Raw genomic sequence first — 16,204 nt, forward strand, 5'->3', positions numbered from 1 at the left:
AATCACTCACATTGTTCTTCTGTTCACACCTCAGACATTGTATGTACTGCCTGGACTATGCTGCCTGTGTGTAGGCAGCATAGGGTAGGCAGAGTATGGCACATAGGCAGCATAGGCCAGTGAGGATATGGCACACACTGGCAGCATAGGCCAGTGAGGATATGGCACAAACAGGCAGGGTAGGGCAGGCAGAGTATGGCACACACAGGCAGCATAGGGCTGGAAGAGCATGGCACACACAGGCAGCATAGGGCAGAGTATGGCGCACACAGGCATCATAGGGCAGCCAGAGTGCTGCCTGTGTGTGCCATACTCTGCCTACCCTATGCTGCCTCTGGAAAGTGAACCTGGCAGGGCTTTGTTTTGGGAGTTTGTTAGCAGTTGGAAATAGCGATTAAATGGTCCGTAAGGTGTGTAATTATATGCTGGGGGTTGCTGTGCTATCCACAGGGGAGAAGGAGGCATACGGGTACGTCTTAATATGACATAATATAATTCTTTCACATATGAATGATGGTTGATATCCCTGCAGTGAGGACGAAGCATTTGGGTTTTTGCTGCACTACCACCATTGTGATAAAATGGGTGTGGTTTAAAGGGTGTGTGGCTTCCATTAGCGGCCTTCCACCATGTATGCGGGAGAAATTTCGGCCCTTGGCACCGCAGAAGTTGGACAGCACTGATTTAAACTATAAAGACGTTGTATCAACAACAGCCAATATCATACTTATGAGTAATTTTAAAGGTAAACTACCTGTGGTCCTGCTTTAATAGTAGTGTTGACAGGATTCCTGTTGTAGCAATCGGGATGGAAATAATTTAATCCAGTCCTGTAAATCAAGCTCAGATGTTAGATTTTACTATTGGTAAAAGAAAAAACCTTTTGTTGGTTTGTATGTCTGTACTGGGGCATATTATACAGTTTTAGTAAATATGCTACATTGAATTTGTAAATTAAACAGGATTGAAATCCCTATGTTAGACACACAGATAAAATGTATGTAATGCTGTAATTAATGTAAGTGTAGAGGATCTAATATCCAGAAACCCACTAACCATATATATCGAAAGTTTGGAATGCCATTGAGTCCTATTAGGACTATAAGTCCTGTTAGGGTTTTGACAGCCAGGGCACTTTATTGCCTGTGGGGAAATCTCCTCTCCAACCGAAGTGCCCAAAAATAACTGCCTGCATCCATTGGAATTGCTGCATATAAAATACTATAAAAATACAGGCAGTTTTTTTAGGTGCTTTATAGCCTGTGGAAGAGTAGATTTCCCATGGGTAATCAGCCTTTGTGTAGTGGTTAAATAAGTGTATCCTTATTTTTATTACAATCCAGTAATGATATTGGATTCTTCTGGGGGTTTGTTTTTATCAAAAGTTTTTATCCATTAGATCAGTGGTTCTCAACCATCCTAAATCCGTGACCCTTTAATACAGTTCCTCATGTTGTGGTGACCCCCAACCATAAAATAATTCCTAAGACCATCGGAAATATGTGTTTTCCGATGGTCTTAGGCGACCCCTGTGAAAGGGTCGTTGACCCCCAAAGGGGTCCCGACCCGCAGATTGAGAAACGCTGCATTCGATTCTGAGAAAACACTCTGTCCATGAACTGGAATTGCTCATGTAATGTTACACTTATTATGGTTACTTTGGGCCACTTCCCCTAAGTATCTTACCGAGTTGCCCCTGAAATAAAAAAATAGAAAATTGTATCTATCCTTTACTTCAGTGTGTTGTTGGGGTAAAAGGAGTCAATGTGTTAAATGTTCTGCCTTTTTGGTTCACAGTAGTGTATTACTGTCATTGTTATCGATAAATGTAACTGCCTCAACCTTTCGATTCAGTTTTCTGGGGGGGGGGGGATTGATATTTCCACCGAAATGCCTGCCTAAGGTGGCTGATATTGCTGTGGGGCAAAATGATTGAATTATAACAATGGGAATAGGACCCATTGAAGCCCATTCAGTGCTCTATCTGACGTGAAAATCAAACCTGCCTGATCAATATCTGCCCAATTTTTGAGCCAAATATGGGTCGGTTTGGCCCTTGGGGGGTTCCCATACAGTGGCAAGCAAACACACTTAACATTAAACAAAGACAGTCATTGCAGCAATTCTATTATTATTTGACTTTAACATGAAAAAAAAAAAAAAAAAAAAAATATATATATATATATATATTTATTACAGGCGTATTACCTCCAAAAGACTGGTACGGCGATGGGTTCCAATGTGGCCCTCTCGTATGCAAAGTATCAGTATCTAAGTATCAGAAGCAGTTATTACTATACTGTAGATTTATCGATGATATTTTGATCATTTGGTGAGGGGACCACATTGGAATACAATTGTTCGTGGCAGACTTGAATTCACAACCCACACCGGTGAGATTTACATTACACTGGCATACTGATACTGTTGATTTTTTAGATGTGAGATTGTACCGTTCAATTGAGGGGGTGGGCTCTACATTATTTCGTTAAGACACAGATCGTAACACAATATTGCATGCCCATAGTTTTCATCCACCCTCTATATTGAAATCTATACCAAATACGCAATGTTTGTGAGTGTTTAGAATAAATTCCGATTGGGCAACAGCAGAAACACAAGCCATGGAAATGTTGGAACGTGGATATACAGCTAATTTTTTGAAGCTGAAATTGGATAAAGCTCGCAAAATATCTCTGCAGGAGCAAACTAGAGAATCCAAAGATGCAACTAACCCTAAGAGGATGGTTTTTGTTACAGAATACACACCAGTAAGTGATAAAGTAAATCGTATAGTGAAAAAACACTGGCCTATTTTACATTTTGACTCTGGTCTACCCTATAGGCACACGGGGAGATTAGTCGCCCGCGACAAATCTCCTGTGTCTCGGGCGACTAATCTCCCCCAAATGCCATCCCACCGGCGAAAATGTAAATCGCTGGTGGGATGTCATACGCGGCGGCGCGAATTCACTGAAATCGCACCACCGCGTATGCCATCGCCGGTAGGATGGCAATCCGGGGAGATTAGTCACCTGCGAACAGGGAGTTTTGTCGCGGGCGACTAATCTCCCCGTGTGCCAGAGCCCTTACAAATGTTCCACCACCCATTGGTGCCTGTCGTTGAGGTCGATCCTTGCGAGATATGTTAATGGTCACTGATTTATCTAAACTAAACAGAAAGTGAACACTTGGTTAAATACTCAGAAAGGGAGTTGCTTTCGGTGCAGGGGATGTAAAACATGTGGATGTCTGTTAACTGGTAATACCTTCCCACATCCGCATTATGAAAAGAGATTTCAGATACGCTACAGACTCACATGTACATCTGATCATGTAATTTATTGTATCACGTGTCCATGTGGAATATGTTATATTGGGAAATGTATCACGTCATTCAGATTAAAAATGAACAATCACAGATCCACAATACGATCGGCTGACACCCCCCTGGCACGACACTTTATGCAATTTAAACATTCTTTCTCTACTCTACGAGCCATGCTGATTGATCATGTACCAGTGGCGATACGGGGTGGTGATCGAGCCAGATAGAGGCAAGATGAATACTTGTGCTGGGTACCATGGCTCCCCGTGGACTTAATGAGATGCAATCCTTATTTTTTTTATAAATCTAAGTGGGTTTCCCTTAAATTTGTTTGTTGTCAAATATGTCTTAATATGAGTTACCCATTAATGATGGGTTGAATAGGTTTATTAGCTATGTGGACATGTGAATAATGCAGACAGTAATTGGATAATTATTCATGTAATTACCTTTGGTTGTGACTAAATCCAATATCAATAGTGGTAAAATTATTTACATTTATGGTCTTGAACCAAAAGGGGATACGAATTTGGCTTTTTATAGTCATGGTTTTGGATAAGAACAGATATTCAGCTTAATTGAAACTTTGAACTATATAACAATTTCCTATGAAATGGAGTATTTTAATTCTTTCCCCTTAGTGAATAGACTTTCATTTCTGCTTGGAATTTTCAGTTTCAAACAAGTATTCCTTTAAAAAAAAAGAAAGAACCCCTTTAATAGAAAAATATTGGGATAACTCATATGCTCTTTAGATTTTGCTTATGGAATTTTAATCACAATTATCATTATTTATTCACTTTTTATAAAAAAAAAATTTTATCACTTTTTTTTATCACTATTTATTATATAGATATGTGTATTTGAAAATGAGCTTTGTTACCCTTTAATTGGAATGGAATGCACTTGGACACATTGGCATATTTAATTGATTGTGTAGAGTGATTGATTGTGCTTACTGAACACTGTAAACACTTCTGTGAATCATCCTGACGACGGTCCCTAGTGGACTGAAATGTGTCGATGTGAGTGTGGAGCAATAAAATATTTTGATTTTTTTTAATTACATGGAGCTGTGACTGAGTGCTTTCAAATGGCATGATATGAATTTATTTTGGTGAGCACCCGGCATGTATTCTGGAAGTGGTGAGTGCCGTCAAGGAGAACTATATATATATATATCCGACGTTTCGGGCCTCACTAGGACCTTTCTCAAGGATCCTTGAAAAAGGTCCTAGTGAGGACTGAAACATCAGATTTTTAACAATGTCTTGAATAAACTTTTGACAAATTTTAAGGGTGTGCCGGCCACAGAATATTTATAAATACAGGTATAGGACCCATTATCCAGAATGCTCGGGACCAAGGGTATTCCGGATAAGGGGTCTTTCCATAATTTGGATCTCCATACCTTAAGTTTACTAAAAAATTAACAAAACATTAATTAAACCCAATAGGATTGTTTTGCATCCAATAAGGATTATTTATATCTTAGTTGGGATCAATTACAAGGTTCTGTTTTATTTCTACATAAAAAAAGGAAATCAGTTTTAAAATTCTGAATTATTTGCTTATAATGGAGTCTATGGGAGACGGGCTTTCCGTAATTCGGAGCTTTCTGGATAACGGGTTTCCAGATAAGGGGTCCGATACCTGTACTTGAATTTTGGCTGTGCACCCTGTAAAGTATTAAGCTTTGGAGTGCAGACACCACTAGGACTATTTTTGTGGTTGTTACTGCAGCATTTCTGACCTGATTGTGAAACAAAATAACACCCATCATTTTATAAAGATTATAATGTCCTTAATGTGCATACTTAAACCAAATCCCATGAATAATCTTTTAAACATATACCTATGAATAATTGTGTGTAGATTTAATTAAAGGCTTTGTTTTATTTTTTTAATATGATAACCTACTAGGTGGAATATGTACGGGTTTGGTTAGTAGTAAGTAAAAAATCTACTCCCATATTAAAAGGCACTTACTTTGCCCTGGAGCAATTACCTATCTCAACTAATAAGATGACTGCTTTTAAACAGGTGAGCAGTAAATGCTTCCTGCTGATCGGCTGCTATGGGTTATTGCTCTGTGCTCTGGACTCCGATTACTGCAGAGGCGGGAGGGGGAGAGAGGAGGAAGCTGCAGAGTCTCGTGCCCCAAAGGATTTTGCTGAGTGAAGAAAGTCTGATGGAGAGATCATGTGTACAGAATAGAAGGAAAGAAATGTAGTGTTTGTTTTCACAGAGGACTCAGAGCAGCAGTTCTGGAAGTGTGTATGGCTGTATTTACATAGACCTTCCTGATAGTTTTTACCTTTCCTTCTCCAATGCCACAGGAGGTGGACTGGATTGTTGTTCCTGCACCAGGAGCCGTTGCTCGGCCAACGCAATGGCTCCAGGTGCAGCAACAACAAAAAGCTTTATAGGGGCAGATTCTTGGCTTGTTTATCCGCTTGCCAAGAATCCTCCCCATATGGCATTGACCTGAAATAAAAAATTATTCAATCTATAGTGGATGCTGTAGCTTTGGGAGACCAATAAGAGGTCAAAGTCATTTAGATTTTTGTAAGTATAGTCTTTAAGGGTAAAGGATTTTGGACAAAAAAATAAAATCTTACCTACTGATAAAGAAGAAAGTCCCTGTACTGCGTTTGCTTTTCTTTTCCTCACTTTACTATTGTAGAAGAAATGTTAGCCATGTATAGCTTTTGTGGCTTACAGGTCACTTGCACTACTTAGGGGCACATTTACTAATCCACAAACGTTCCGAAGGCATCCGAATGTGGTTTTTTTCATAATGATCGGTATTTTGCGATTTTTTTCAGAAATTGTTGCAACTTTTTCATAGCCATTACAAATGTTTCGCAAAATGTCGCAACTTTTTCGTAGCGCTACGACTTGCGCGAAAAGTCACGACTTTTTCGCAGCTTTCGCGCCGACTACGAAAGTTTCGGATTCATTCAAGCTTCAGTATGGTGACTTTTCTTGGGCCAGGTTGGAGCTGCAGAGTGCCATTGAGTCCTATAGGAGGCTTCCAAAATCATGCTAAGTCTGAAAGTTTCGCCCGCCGCTTACGAGCGCTCAATACGAAAAAGTCGCGACAAGATACGAGCAAATTGTAACGGCTACAAAAAAGTCACGACTTTTCGCGCAAGTCGTAATGGTTACGAAAAAGTCGCGACAATTTACGAAAAGTCCCAACGGCGACGATAAAATCGCAAAAAATACGAAAAAGTCATAAAATGTTTTCCAATCGGAATTTTTCCAATTCAGATTCGTGGGTTAGTAAATCAGCCCCTTAGTGTGTGACTGCCTATTTGGTTCAGTTTGTCTGATGTGCATTCTGTGGTGCTTTGTGTCTGCTATAAAGAGGAAGGTCAGTTGATTTGTCTATATACCCAGTAGTTTCCCAAACTTTAGGTATTATTAGCAAGGATTGTTTTGGCTTATGAGCCTTCTCTGACATTAAACTTAGTGCCTATCTGAAACCGTTGTCTTCATTTTGTTCTATAAGCACGTGTGGGGCCTGTTCCAAGTTAAAAAGTATGGGGGCCAGCCATGTCTCATTCCCCTATACATCCTTACGTGTTTCACCCTTCCCAAAAGAGGCAGTATACTCCCTGTTTAAAATTTAACATTTTCAACTCAAGTCCTATTTATTCTGCTGATTGTGTGTGTGTAATATATATATATCCCATACACACAGGTATGAAATCCCTTATCCGGAAACGTATTATCCAGAAAGTTCCAAATTATTAAAGGCCATCTCCCATAGACTCCATTATAAGCAAATAATTTTATTTTTATAAAATGATTTCCTTTTTCTCTGTAATAATAAAACAGAACCTTGTACTTGATCCCAACTAAGATATAATTAGTCCTTATTGTGGGTTTATTGGGTTTATTCAATATTTAAATGATTTTTAGGAGACTTAAATTAGAGATCCAAATTATGGAAAGATCCCTTATCCAGGTCCCGAGCATTCTGGATAACCGGTCCTATAAATAAAAACTATGAGCGTGTCCTGTGAATTCGCAGAATAGAACTAGAGACATACACACTATAGAGAGCTGTAGGGGGTATATTCAGTAAATCCATTTTTTTTTTTTATTTTAGTACAGTAGAAACCCCATTTTACCTCTCTTAGGGGTCCAGAAAAAGCCCCTTTTAAGCCGTTAATGCAGGGGAAAGCATTATGTATTGTATATTGGTGGGACAACAAAAAGAGGTGTAAAAATAAGGGGAAGCTTAAAATCAGCAATTTAAATTTAAAGGAACAGTAACTAAAAAATAAAAATGTTTTAAAATAATTAAAATGTACTGTTGCCCTGCGCTGGTAAAAGTTGTGTGTTTTCTTCAGAAAGACTACTATAGTTAATAGAAATAGCTGCTGTGTAGCCATGGGGGCAGCTATTTAAATTGAAAGAAGGAGAAAAGGCACAGGATACATAAGAATATACCAGATAAACTGTATAGAATACAAAGGGAATTTATGCTACTTATCTGTTATCTGCTTAGTAACCTGTGCCTTTTCTCCTTTTTTCAATTTAAATGGCTGCCTCCATGGCTACACAGCAGGGTATTTATATAACTGCAGTAGTGTTTATGAAGAAAACACACAACTTTTAGCAGTGCAGAGCCATAGTATATAATAAATTATTTTTATACACTTTCATTTTTTTCATTGTTCCTTTTAAGGTTTTTCTATATTTGAATAATTTACCAACATAAATTTACATTGCTGATGATGTTTTGGTGAATAGTGGGCGACAAAAGGACCATTGCCCTTAAAGGAGTTGTTCTCCTTTAAATTAACTTTTAGTTGGTTATGAAATGTCCTGTTCCTGGCAATTTGCTATTGGTCTTCATTATTCATTTTTGATAGTTTGCATTATTTGCCTCTCTTCTACCTCTTTCCAGCTTTCAAATGGGGTTCAGTGACCCCTGCAGCCAAACAACTATTGTTCTGCGAGACTACAGTTTTATTGTTATTGTTACTTTTTATTACTTATCTTCGTTTTTTGGTCTTTCATTTAAACCACTGCCTCGTTGCTAGGCTAAATAAGTCCCTCTAAACCAGCTGCTGAAATACAGAACCAATTAGCAGGTAGCATTTACGTGTCACCTGTTTAAAAGCAATCTTTTTATTGGTCTATGGGTTACTGCACCTGGGCAAAATAGTACCTTTTATTACATATGGGAGTGAATTTGTATTTGGAATTTGTATACCTCTAGTTAAAGGCCCCTCCTTGACACTCTCAGAAGGGAACATTATATACAGTAGCCTTTAATTTGTCTCCTATTAAAAGACTCGCACAATAATATTTTCCAGGAAGGATATGGTCTCCATAAATTTAACTAGGCTCTTAAAAGAAAACTGTACCTCTAGATTGAATACTTACCAACAGATCAGTTTCCATCGTACTAAGTAGCCTATTAAAAAATGTTACCTAACTGGTATATTAGTATATATTGCCCTTATACATCTTTTCCTTTGAGTCACCATTTTGTGATAGGCTGTGTGCTGTGTGCTCCCTCAGAGATCACCTGACAGGAAATAATGCAGCTCTTACTGTAAACAGAAGAGGTAGCGAAGTAAAACATAGAACTTTGCCTATTAATTGGATAGTGCGACCTAATGTATGTGTGCCCTTGGGGCTTCCATTAGAACTTAAAATGGAAAAATTCTATTTAGGTTTAGCCAATTGCACATACTACAAAAAAGTATATTTGTATTTCAAAGCAGCAGTTTTACATATAAGCTTTATGCAATATATTTTTATGGAGCCCTACATTGTTCAGGGGGTATAGTTTTCCCTTTAAAGGGATGATCACCTTAAACAAAAATTGTGTTTTGTACATATTCCCAACAGGTATCCCAAAAAACAGACCAATTGCAATTTTCTTGGGATATTACTCTCTACATACTGAACGTTAACTCAAAAGTGAACAACCCCTTTAAGGTGCTTCCTTTGTTCTTAAATTATTTTGAGTATTTTTACCTTATCCAATATTTTTTTTTTCTTGTTTGTACTTTGGTACTTGCTTTGTTACCATAAAACAGTTCATGTACAAAAAGTTCTACTTGTTAGTCAAGTTTACCAGACCCAATGCTTCTTTTCTAAATTTGGCCACCAGAAGTGGGCCAAATCTGGATAATCTTCTCTCTTGTCCCAGATTTGTTTGACTTTGCTTATGAGGGTCAGGAAGTAAAATGTGACTTTAGTTTCGGATTTTGTCCTGTTAAGTGCAAAACAATAGACATGCAGCAAAAGTTGTGTTTATTGAACTCATGTTGAAAAAGAGTATACTATTTAAGTATACACGTTTGGAGTAAGTACGTGCTAGCTTTTCTTACTGTGAGGCCCTTTTTTTTGACTGATTATCTTTCTGGTGTTCAAATTAGTCTGATGCTTGTGTGACTCATTTTTTTAAATGTCCAACAGATTATCAGATGGCTTGAAATATCTGATTGGCCTGGGCCTAGTACATCCTGTTACACCAGCTCCAAAAGACTTCTGTAGAAAGGTTTAACAAAGCCAATTTGAGAAATCGTAAGAAAGTCAACTGCTGAATCCATAAAATGTATGCTATAAGATATACTGGTGTGCAGGAAAAATGTTTTTTATTTTTTATATATTTTAATAACCTAAGTGAAAATAAGGGGGCTGTCCCAACCTTTGATAAATCTGCCCTTTAGGGCAGTGGCACACGGGGAGATTAGTCGCCCCACGATAAATCTTTGACACCGCGGGTAACTAATCTCTCCGCAATGACATCCCATTGGCAAGAATATAAATAGTCTGTGGGAAAGCATACACGTCGCTTCAGGCGACTTCGGGAAATCCGAAGCTTTCTTGAGAGGCAACTTTAGGCGACTTCAGGAAAACGAAGCGAAGCGTATTCCAAAATTCAAATGTATTTGAAATATTTTGTCATACTCCAAACATTCAAGCTATAAGGCACACAGCCAATATCTGCCAACAAACACCAAATCTCTCGTTTGTTGGCGGGTATCGTCTGTGTGTGTGTGTGTGTGTGTGTGTGCGCCTGTAACTGAGCAGAATCAGTGCTTCTGGGTGCAGGTACAACCAGATATTTTTTTTTAAGCATAGGGGGAGATTGTCAGCCTTCACTTGCAGGGCTGACAACCTGCCCCATGAGTCTCTTGTTCACACAATGATTTCTATTCTTATATATCATAAATGGAAGTATGTACATTCCTTTTATTATTGAAATAAACTTTTTTCTGTTGCTCATCTTTATGATAAACCCAAGTGATACAGGCTACATTTTGTTCATGTTATTTTGGTATCTGAAATGTAATTTAAAGGAGAACAAAATCTCAAATGCTAGAAATGCTACACCTTATTGTTTGGGCTTCTGTTGAGCCATGAACATCACAGCCCTTAAGGCTTTTGCAGCACCATGCGTATGGTGACTATTTTTGGCATGCCGAAAATACGTACCATACGCTCCTACCTGTGCCTGCACCCAAATGAATGGAATACGCTAGGGTGCAGACACATGTAGCCGAAATCCGCATAAAAGCTCCTCTAAAGACTGCTCAGTAGCTCCCATTTTCTATTCTAATTCTATTCTGCTGATTCACCGTACATGCTCTAGGCAAGAGTTTTGAACTTAGGACTGACTCACAGTATTAGTAGTAAGCATGTAGCATGATCTTTTAAACCAGATGTAACTTTACTTTCTGGTAATGTTTTAAAGATTTTAGATGACCCCCCAAGCTTAGATTTCCAGCAGTAAAAGGTGGCCATATATTGAAAGATCTGCTTATTTGGCAACCTCTGCAAAGGAGCACAACTTCCCCTGATGTACACACCTAAGGTGGGCTAGAGAGAATGCTGTGACAACTTCAAAGGCATGGTTCATTATTGTTTTAGAGCTGCTAAACCTCTTGGCTGGTTAGAAAGGTTTAATAAGAAAATACTGCATTTTTAGGCTTTAACTTTTGAAATTTGTTATTGTTGCATCAGTGATGCTTTTTCACTTCATGCACAACCATAATATGCACTTTTTAATTTTTTTTTCTCTTTTTAAAGCTGGCGACACTGATGATCCCCCGAGAATCACTCCAAATCCTGTCATTAATGGCAATGTTGCCATGGCAGATGGTCATAACAACACAGAAGAGGATATGGAAGATGGTAAGAGGAAAAAATTTAGTTTAAAGTGCAAGGAAAGGTTAATATAAATTAAAAGTAAGTCTAAAGGCATTCTTTTTAAGTACTTACTGCATATATAAATTCCCAGATCCCTGCTGAGATATGGTGCTGGCAGCTTACTGCAGTGTGAAGACTACAGTGACATCACTGAAATCTCTCTTCCCTTCCTGTAGGCTTCAGTAGCAATGCACATGTGTGTAATTTGATCCTTTCTCCTGTTCTGAGCTACACATGCCCAATCAGAAGCGGATCTGCCAGAGGAAGAGGGGGGGCGTAGGGCGGAATTTTCGGCAAGCGTTTTCCCTATGCCTCGTCTGACATCAGCCTAAAAAATGGCCATATAATCTGTTATCGATTAGCTTGCATACATAGAAAGATTACATGATGATTACAATGTTACTGCACAAACCATACCATAAGTTACTGTTCAGACAACATATATTTATTTTTTTATGAAAAAATGCATGTGAATGCCCTAAAGCTATTGTTTTACTACAACTCCCACTTCACTTACCAGCTCGCTTGGCATGTATGTTTTAAATTGCTGGGCCTTTGTGCTAAATAACTTGATTGCTTGCTGCTCAAAAAAAGCTCAAAAAGTCTCTGCTCAGAACACAAACTGTCAGTACTGAGAGAAGTAAAGCAGATTCCCATTCATGATAGTACCCCTTTAACAGATTTCCTTAAATGTAAGAATATTATGTAGTACAGAAAGGTCAATATTTACATTCTTGTAATTTAATTTTCTACTATGTTTATGGGCCCAGACATAAGCTATGCATGAACTGTGATCTTTGAGGAAGGAATATTAGCAATTAAATAGAAAAATGACCCTTAATCTTTATCCTGAATGCTATGTAAACTAGCTTTAAGGGTCCTTCTGTTCATCTAGTTTCACATTCAAGGGGTCAAACACCAGTTGCTTTCTATTTATTTATTTTATTTTAACCACTTTTCTATACTGAAGTTTTTATCTTAGCTTTTATTTGGTTTTTCGTCTTTAACCCGGTATTAATGTATGGCTGCCTTAAGGCTGTGGCACACGGGGAGATTAGTCGGCCTTTGCCGAATCTCCCATGTCGCTGTTGACTAATCTCCCTGAAATTCCATCCCACCTGCAAAAATGTAAATCGTCGGTGGGATGGCATACGCGGCGCTGCGATCTCCCTGAAATCGCGGAAGTTGCCTTGAGAGGAAACTTATGCGATTTCGGGGAGATTGCGGCGCAGCGACTAATCTCCCCCTGTGCCACAGCCCTTAATGTGTTTTCAGGTGAAGCTTACAGGCACCTATACACAGCTATTTGTGCTTCAACTTTTTCTGTAGTGCCAACACTGTGGGGATATATAATATATACCCTCTGGGGATATATAATATATACCCTGTGGGGATTTGTATGTGGTTTCTTTGTCTTGGGAAAGCTTCCCCTGATGGACCGAAGTATTTTTGTTTACATTTGTTTTCCATGCTCTTTTGCATATGTGCTTCCCAGAGGAAATATTATTTTTTTCTGAGAACCCAGTAGTGTTAGATTTATCCTGTGTCACTACAAGGGAATCTTTAGCCCCCTTCACACACAAAGGAGAAACAGAACTAGAAAACTGGAGTATGAGTTTAATTTCTTGCTTTCCTTTATTATAACACTAGCTACCTGTCCTACTGATAAGTAGTTATAGATAAATATATTTTTTGTGTTTTTTAGATACAAGCTGGAGATCAGAAGCTACATTTCAGTTCACAGTGGAACGCTTCAGTCGTCTCAGTGAATCTGTGCTTAGCCCTCCTTGCTTTGTACGGAATCTCCCTTGGAAAATCATGGTGATGCCACGATTTTATCCAGACCGACCGCATCAGAAAAGTGTGGGATTTTTCCTTCAGTGTAATGCGGAATCTGATTCAACGTAAGACCACACCCTTGCTTAAACTGGTTAAACAGTCACTGATTGTCTGGCAGCAACGATTCACTTCTAGTTAAGCTAACTCTGAAAAGCAAAATATATTTTATTTATTTATTTTAGTTATTTAGACTTTGTAGGACATACTTGTGTCTGAAAATGTAATTGCGAATAGTTCTGCTTATAACCAGGAACTCTGTATAAATATATTTTGAAGTATGCAGAATTTAGTTTTTATTAGGTTATGCTTATCATAACAACAACATTATTATTTTCCATTTTAAAAGGTTGCAGTGCTCACATTAGCATGTCAACCACAAATAAGAACACTAACTAATCTCAAATTAAAGGAGACATATTGGATACATGGGAAAAACCCTAATTTTGTAGGCAATTATGAATAATATACGGTGCTGGTTTCACTTTGTGCTAAAAATGAATAAAAATGGCCCCTTTATTGGAGCTCCCTATAGATCATATCACTTCTCTGTCAGAGTTTGAAATGAGGGGTGGGCGTGTCCTAATGGTCCCTGCCAGAAGCACTGTAGGAGGGGGAGAGCCAATCACAGCCCTGCACTCACACAAGCAAAGACAAGCTTCAGTTCCCTATCAGGTCAGCCTAGCTGCTGATTGGTTCCTATCCTACAGTGCAGTGTACTGAGGGCCGTCGGCTCCCCAGCTCATCCAGAGAATTCAGCCAGCAGGAAGTGAAACGGATGGGCGGGGCTAGTGGGGTTTTGGGCGAATTTCTCAAATCAGTCCAAAACACTTTTTTAGCACAATCCTTCTATATCCAGAGGAGTACAATTTCCTGGTACATTGTTAATTTTTATAGGATATGTCTCCTTTAAATGCAATAAGGACAGATTCTGCCATGTTTCTGTTGGCAGTGACCTTATTTGGAACAAAATGCAGTATACTTGTTTTTTTTTGCCAGTTGTGGCCATTAACCTGAGCCCATTGGCACATAAGGTGTATTCTCTGCCAGTTTCAGAATGTTATTTACTTAAGTCTAATCTGCTTGTCACTATCCGTGACAGACATGTTTCCAGAGATTTTGATTTATGAGCACTGCTGGCCAGCACTCTTGGTACAGGTTAGTTTGCCTGTAATAAAGAGTTTGGTCTGTTTCTCGCTGCCAACAAAATGTAGAGAGGGTGTACATCAGGTATCACATAAACATTTCAAATGTCATTTGGAGAAGAATACTTGTGACACTGAACATTTTTTAAAAATAAGTAATTATGGGCAGTTGATTAAAAAGTAAAGGGTTTTACCTCTTTCTTAAAAGAAAAAGTTTATGTAATGTACTGTAATTAGAGTGGTATGCAGAAATAGATTTATAGATGTATCTTGCTTATTGTGCACAGAGTTCATTGAATTCATTGAGTTTGCATTGAGTAATTGCAAAGATAAATGATAATCTTTACTTTTAGAGGGTTAATCATAGCAAAATATTCCTGTAAATTCTGTATGTACATATTGGTAAAGAAATCGCCATGTATACAGTACGCAAGCTATCAGTGCATACCAGAGAATCAATAAGGCATACTGGACAAAAATGACATAAGTTCTTTCACCTGCCACAGGATAGCGATACACAGCATATGCTGATATTGTTCTGTAAACCTGCAACTTATATAAATGACTTTAAAATATTATTGTCCATCTGCCCATCCCATATGAATGCTTAGTGTATGTATATCATTGCAAGCTTTTCAAATTTTTTTTTCTGTTAGGTTGTGTAATAAAAATGTTAAATATTTATTTTTTGTATTCATAAATAATTTTTTATTTTGTTTTTTTTTTTAACACAGGTCATGGTCCTGTCATGCACAGGCAGTACTGAAGATAATCAATTACAAAGATGAGGAGAAATTTTTTAGTCGCCGCATAAGTCACCTGTTCTTTCATAAGGAAAATGATTGGGGCTTTTCCAATTTTATGGCATGGAGCGTAAGCAAAATTGATGTCTTCTCTTAATCTTTTTACAATTTTTAGATTAAAAAATGTGCATGTATTTAACATTTATGGTACTACAAGGGTAGGCAGTGCTTAATAGAGAAAGCACACATATCAAAATACACAGGTTTAAGTTGATAACATTTGATAAATGACAAGAGTTTACAAAATACACAGGAAGAAGGTCTTCTATGTCGCTGCAGAGGGTGTGTTGTGCCCTTGCAAATTTTTTACTGATATTCTTCCTGTACAATTTGCTACTTTGCTAGTGCAATGGCTTTGATTTTCTTGGCCCCCAAACCTCTATTCAGAGCCCCACAGTTTGGAATCCATTGCCTTAAGCTTTCCATACAGGTACCAATAATATGAAACAAAGTTTAGTCTGAATATTGGTACGTGTATGGAGCACTGCTGCACCTAGCGAGTATCTATGTACTCTGAATATTGATTGGTTTCAGAATTTGGCTGGTTAGAACACATTATCTTGTATGTAACGTTGCCCACTGGAACATCAGCAGATGAGGAAGTGGGCAAAAGCAGCTCACTAACTTTCTACCGTTCCAGCTCCATAATTTTAGAACATATAGAGTCCAGCTGTCAGTTTTAGAGGTTAATCAATTGACAAAAGATTGACAGTATGAGAAAACAAAAGACTGAGAGAAGAAAAACTTACCATTTTATGGTTTAGGGAGAATCAGGACTTTTGAAAGCTGGAAAGAATCAAAATAAAAAGCTTTAAAAACTTTAAAAATGAATACCAAATGAAAAGTTGCTAAGAACTGATCCTTCTATAAGATATTTAAAAGTGAAGCACCCTTTTAACAGATGT

General features: G+C 38.1%; 1 protein-coding gene across 2 annotated transcripts in view; it reads left to right on the forward strand.

The window, feature by feature from the left end:
- usp7 (ubiquitin specific peptidase 7 (herpes virus-associated)) overlaps positions 1-16,204 on the forward strand; it is a 65,853-nt gene that overhangs the window by 12,787 nt on the left and 36,862 nt on the right. For both annotated transcript variants that reach the window (XM_012970920.3, XM_002939449.5), the window contains exons 2-4: positions 11,396-11,500; positions 13,221-13,419; positions 15,231-15,369. In XM_012970920.3, the coding sequence (XP_012826374.1) occupies positions 11,396-11,500; positions 13,221-13,419; positions 15,231-15,369 (443 nt within the window). The remainder of the gene's footprint in view (positions 1-11,395; positions 11,501-13,220; positions 13,420-15,230; positions 15,370-16,204) is intronic.

Source organism: Xenopus tropicalis, chromosome 9 (assembly GCF_000004195.4).
Source record: "Xenopus tropicalis strain Nigerian chromosome 9, UCB_Xtro_10.0, whole genome shotgun sequence".
NCBI lineage: Eukaryota > Metazoa > Chordata > Amphibia > Anura > Pipidae > Xenopus > Xenopus tropicalis.